Source organism: Anarrhichthys ocellatus, unplaced genomic scaffold (genome assembly GCF_004355925.1).
Source record: "Anarrhichthys ocellatus isolate YVR2014 unplaced genomic scaffold, GSC_Weel_1.0 scaffold87, whole genome shotgun sequence".
In the NCBI taxonomy this organism is placed as follows: Eukaryota; Metazoa; Chordata; class Actinopteri; order Perciformes; family Anarhichadidae; genus Anarrhichthys; species Anarrhichthys ocellatus.
Genome location: NW_022280117.1, coordinates 244,253 through 249,278, shown reverse-complemented (window position 1 = coordinate 249,278; position 5,026 = coordinate 244,253). Strand labels below are relative to the sequence as shown.

Here is a 5,026-nt window from a genome sequence, read left to right as displayed (position 1 = left end):
CCCTCACACCCTCACACGCTCACGCTCGCTCGCTCTCACGCTCGCTCGCTCACATGCTCGCTCACTCGCTCACACTCACTCGCTCACACTCACACGCTCACACGCTCACTCACACGCTCACTCTCTCACGCTCACTCCCTCACACACTCACTCTCTCACGCTCTCACGCTCACACACTCACTCTCTCACGCTCTCACGCTCACTCCCTCACACGCTCACTCTCACGCTCACTCCCTCACACGCTCACTCTCACGCTCACTCCCTCACACGCTCACTCTCACGCTCACTCCCTCACACGCTCACGCTCACTCCCTGACACGCTCTCGCTCTCTCCCTGACACGCGCTCGCTCTCACGCTCGCTCACTCACCTGCTCACTCTCACACTCACACTCACTCACTCTCACACTCACTCACTCGCTCACTCTCACACTCGCTCACTCACCTGCTCACACTCACGCTCACTCCCTCACACGCTCACGCTCACTCCCTCACACGCTCACGCTCACTCCCTGACACGCTCTCGCTCTCTCCCTGACACGCTCGCTCGCTCTCACGCTCGCTCACTCACCTGCTCACTCTCACACTCACACTCACTCTCGCACTCACTCACTCGCTCACTCTCACACTCGCTCACTCACCTGCTCACACTCACTCTCACACTCGCTCACTCACCTGCTCACACTCGCTCACTCACCTGCTCACACTCACTCTCACACTCACTCGCTCACTCTCACACTCGCTCACTCGCTCACACGCTCACTCTCACACTCACACGCTCACTCTCACACTCGCACGCTCACTCTCACGCTCACACTCTCATGCTCACTCGCTCACTCTCACGCTCACTCGCTCACTCACACGCTCACTCGCTCACTCACACGCTCACTCTCACACTCACTTGCTCACTCACACGCTCACTCTCTCTTACACTTTCTCTCTCACTCTCTTACACTCTCTCACTCTCTTACACTCACTCTCTCACTCTTTTACAATCACTCTCACTCACATTCTCTCTTACGCTCTCTCTCACACATTCTCACTCTCTCACACATTCTCACTCTCCCTAACTCTCTCATATTCTCTCTCTTCTGCCTCTTGTACGTTACAGGTTGGGAACTCTCAGTACTACAACTACACGCTGTCAGTCAACGGCAAAGAGCAGAAGCACGGAGACAGTTATGAGTCGGACTACCTCACCGACCTCATCGTAAGTCTGCTTTCACCAAAGACCGTGATCAGCAGTATTTAACCTGCAGTGGGGCGTCCACAGGGTTAGTTTTTATGTGAAGGTTTATGAGAAGAAATAAGAACGTTCACCTCCAAACTGTCTGAATCAGCTGATTTTACAGAAACACAACATTCTTTGTGTGTGAGTGTGAGCGGTTAATCATCAACAGCTAGAGGGTGAGCAATGAAGGAAAACAGGATAATAATGATGGATTTAATGCTGTTTAAATATTTACATTTATATCTTACTGTTTGAATGAACACGTTTGTGTTTTTATTATTTAAATGAAGTCGTCTGTTTCATGCTGCTGCATTTCATCCTCATCAGCTGACTCAACGAGCTGTAAATAGAGTTTATGACAGCTGAACCGCAGTGATGTTTGAACTCTTATCAGCCGCAAGGACGGCGACGGTCGCGTCAGCAGCTCCGTGAGGCTGTACGTTGGAGCTTTGAGCTGAATGTTTAGCAGGAATATTGTTTACAATGTTCACCATCTTAGTTCAAGAGGAGACACTAACCGATAGAAATAGTGTTTTTCATGCTCCGGTCAATTTAGTGATTTTGGTCTATTTTTCATATAACATCTTCTTTCAGACTAGAGGAAAGAAAACATTTATTTTTTACGTCTGTAGATTTCAACTAAATTCACAGATTTATTTTATGCTTCATGACTTATTTCCAAGAAAGTAAACACAAGATTTAAAGTGGTGCTTTTGTGAGATTCAACATTCAATAGATCAACTAATCTATTTGTCAACAAAGGATTTATTTTTTATGAGGACAGTTGGAGTAAACTAAAACCAAACCACAATTTAATTAACGAGTTAATTATCCAAAGTAAGGACAGATTTAACCCTGTGTGGGACTTTGGAGCATCAGTCACATGTAAAAGAATGTGTTTCGCAGCGTTTGACCAGCTGTTACAAATCCTGTGGTGATGATGACTCACAGATGCAGCTCAGCCCTCCCTGCCTCCCAATCTGTTTCCCATTTCTACAACATTCTTGTGTTCAGTCTCGGTTTTATTCCTTTTCTCGATCCAGACGAACCGGTCCCTACACTTCCTGGAGGACAGGAGCCCCCAGCATCCGTTCTTCCTCATGTTGTCTCCTCCAGCTCCTCACTCCCCCTGGACGGCAGCACCTCAGTACCAGAAGGAGTTCAGCGACGTTAAAGCCCCCCGAGACGGGAGCTTTGACAAGCTAGGCAAGGTGTGTCCACGTTAACACGAAACTTTATTTAAAGTTACTGTGAGGAGCTTTAAACTGGTCCTGAACCAGTCTCCGTGTAGTCCTGATCCTCTATATGAACCAGTCTGCGTGTAGTCCTGATCCTCTATATGAACCAGTCTCAGTGTAGTCCTGATCCTCTATAAGACCTCCATCAGTAAAGAGACCATCAGAGAGAAGATGGTCTGTTTCTATAGAGTTATTCTTAATGCTCGTCATCGGAGCCACCGGGTCGGATTCTGGTGAAACCAGATGAACTCATGCAGGTTCACCAGAACCTCCTTCAGCTCAGACTCCAGCAGAGACCGGTCTACCGTGGACAGACCCAGATCCTCCAGCAGAGACCGGTCCACCGTGGACAGACCCAGATCCTCTAGCAGAGACCGGTCCACCGCGGACAGACCCAGATCCTCCAGCAGAGACCAGTCCACCGCGGACAGACCCAGATCCTCCAGCAGAGACCGGTCCACCGCGGACAGACCCAGATCCTCCAGCAGAGACCGGTCCACCGCGGACGGATCCGGAGCTCCGGAGGGACACCACGCTGCTGGAGACCCAGGACGTATTGCTGGACCCGCTGGAGGGAAGGGAGGCACGGGAGAACCAGAACCAGGACTGAGAGGGTCAGACTGTCAGACCCTGCTGCAGTAAAATGAGAGGTTCTCTAAAGAGACTCTGGGGCTCAGAAACACTACCACTTTAGTCCACAGGGGGCGACAGAATCAACACAGAATGAAAGTTCCTTGTAGTAGCTTTAAACATGATAACTAGTCTTTATTATATTATAATCTGTATTTGTGTGTTTCAGGACAAACACTGGCTGCTGCGTCAGCCTGTGAACCCGATGCCAGAAAGCTCCCTCAACTATCTGGACAGCGCCTACAGGAAGAGGTACGGAAGAGGTTCTTTATTGGACACTAGCTTCCAGTTTGTCTACTTCATTCAAACTTTAAATCCTGTAAATGCAGGTGGCAGACGCTGCTGTCAGTGGACGACATGGTGGAGCTGCTGGTGAAGAAACTGGACAGCATGAAAGAACTGGACAACACCTACATCTTCTACACCTCTGACAACGGCTACCACACGGGTCTGAGTCCCTCCGCTGGTCCTCACGTCATTTAATACGACCTACTTCCTGTCTGTCATTAACACCCCCCCCCCACCCCCCATGACCTCACCGTTCACAGGTCAGTTCTCTCTGCCCATCGATAAGAGGCAGCTGTATGAGTTTGACATCAGGGTCCCGCTCATGGTCCGCGGTCCGGGAATAAAACCCAACCAGATGCTGCAGGTCGGACACACACACACACACACACACACACACACACACATATACACACACACCCACCCCCATACATTACAAACAAAGCTGTTGATCCTGAGGTTCATTGGGTTCTTTAATGACCTCCTTCAGGCTCCGGTGTTGAATATCGACCTGGCTCCCACCATTCTGGACATCTCTGGTACCAACCTGTCATCTGTGAACGTGGACGGACAGTCTTTCCTCTCGCAGATGGTCAGCTGCTTCTTTTTATTGTTTCATATTTTATTAATTCCTTCAATAAAATGTCATTTAATGAATAGATAAGTAATTAGGTCAGCTGCTTCTTTAAATCTTCTCCTAAATGTTCCTTTTCCCTCAATCTTCATACCTTATCTTCTCTCTTCCTGTCAGGCCCCGTCTCTGCGTAACGGCACCACTCGTCCCTTTTTCCTTGTTGAATACACCGGAGAGGGACATCCAACGTCCGATCCTTCTTGTCCCAAACTGGGCCCCGGACTGTCCGTGAGTATCAACCACAAGAACCGACTGTGCCGACAATAGGTTGAACTATTAATTAAGCTTAGTTTAGTTTATTCAGTTCATTTACATCAGGGACTATGTACAAAAATACATACATCTCAAAAAATAGAAGAGATGCTTTGCACCAGATTTAGCGCCTTTTCAAATGAACTTGTAAATCCTGTTTCAGTCATCGACAACAATGTGTAAACTGTCACCTCATCACACCACAAAACTTTTAACGGGCTCAAAGAACGTCAGAGTCCTGAGAGAGAGAACAACCCGTCTGTCCTCTTTGTAAACTAACTTAAAGGGACAGTAGTGATGTTTAGAAGTGTGGTTGTTTGAGGTTCTTCTCCACAGTCAGTGGTTCACCACAGTAGAGTAATGTACATAAAGCAATGTTCTGCTGTGGACGTATTTTAGACTCCTAAAAGAATCTATATCACTTTAAGTGAACGTTATATTTAGAATATTTTCACCGCTTTACCTTGATGTCAGACAGACGTCACTCTGTAGTGGAACTACGGGTCAAAACTTCAGGGCTTTAATCAGAAAATGACAATATTTCTTCGTTGCAGCACTGACTCAGCGCTTTATATTTTCTTTAGGAATGTTTCCCAGACTGCGTGTGTGAAGACGCCTTCAACAACACCTACGCCTGCGTCCGGACCCTGAACGGCCAAAACAACCTGCAGTACTGCGAGTTTGCAGACAGCGAGGTACAGAATGACTCTGTGTGATAAACTGAAGGATGAAGTGTTCCTTTATGTGTTGATGTTGAA

General features: G+C 47.9%; 1 protein-coding gene across 1 annotated transcript in view; it reads left to right on the top strand.

The window, feature by feature from the left end:
• Positions 1-1,040: 1,040 nt before the first annotated feature.
• Positions 1,041-5,026, top strand: part of gnsb (glucosamine (N-acetyl)-6-sulfatase (Sanfilippo disease IIID), b) — a gene marked incomplete at its 5' end in the record, with an annotated part of 5,759 nt that continues 1,773 nt past the window's right edge. The window contains 8 exons of the mRNA XM_031875146.1: positions 1,041-1,208; positions 2,273-2,440; positions 3,267-3,349; positions 3,427-3,545; positions 3,646-3,749; positions 3,873-3,974; positions 4,134-4,244; positions 4,853-4,963. Coding sequence (XP_031731006.1) covers positions 1,041-1,208; positions 2,273-2,440; positions 3,267-3,349; positions 3,427-3,545; positions 3,646-3,749; positions 3,873-3,974; positions 4,134-4,244; positions 4,853-4,963 — 966 coding nt within the window. The remainder of the gene's footprint in view (positions 1,209-2,272; positions 2,441-3,266; positions 3,350-3,426; positions 3,546-3,645; positions 3,750-3,872; positions 3,975-4,133; positions 4,245-4,852; positions 4,964-5,026) is intronic.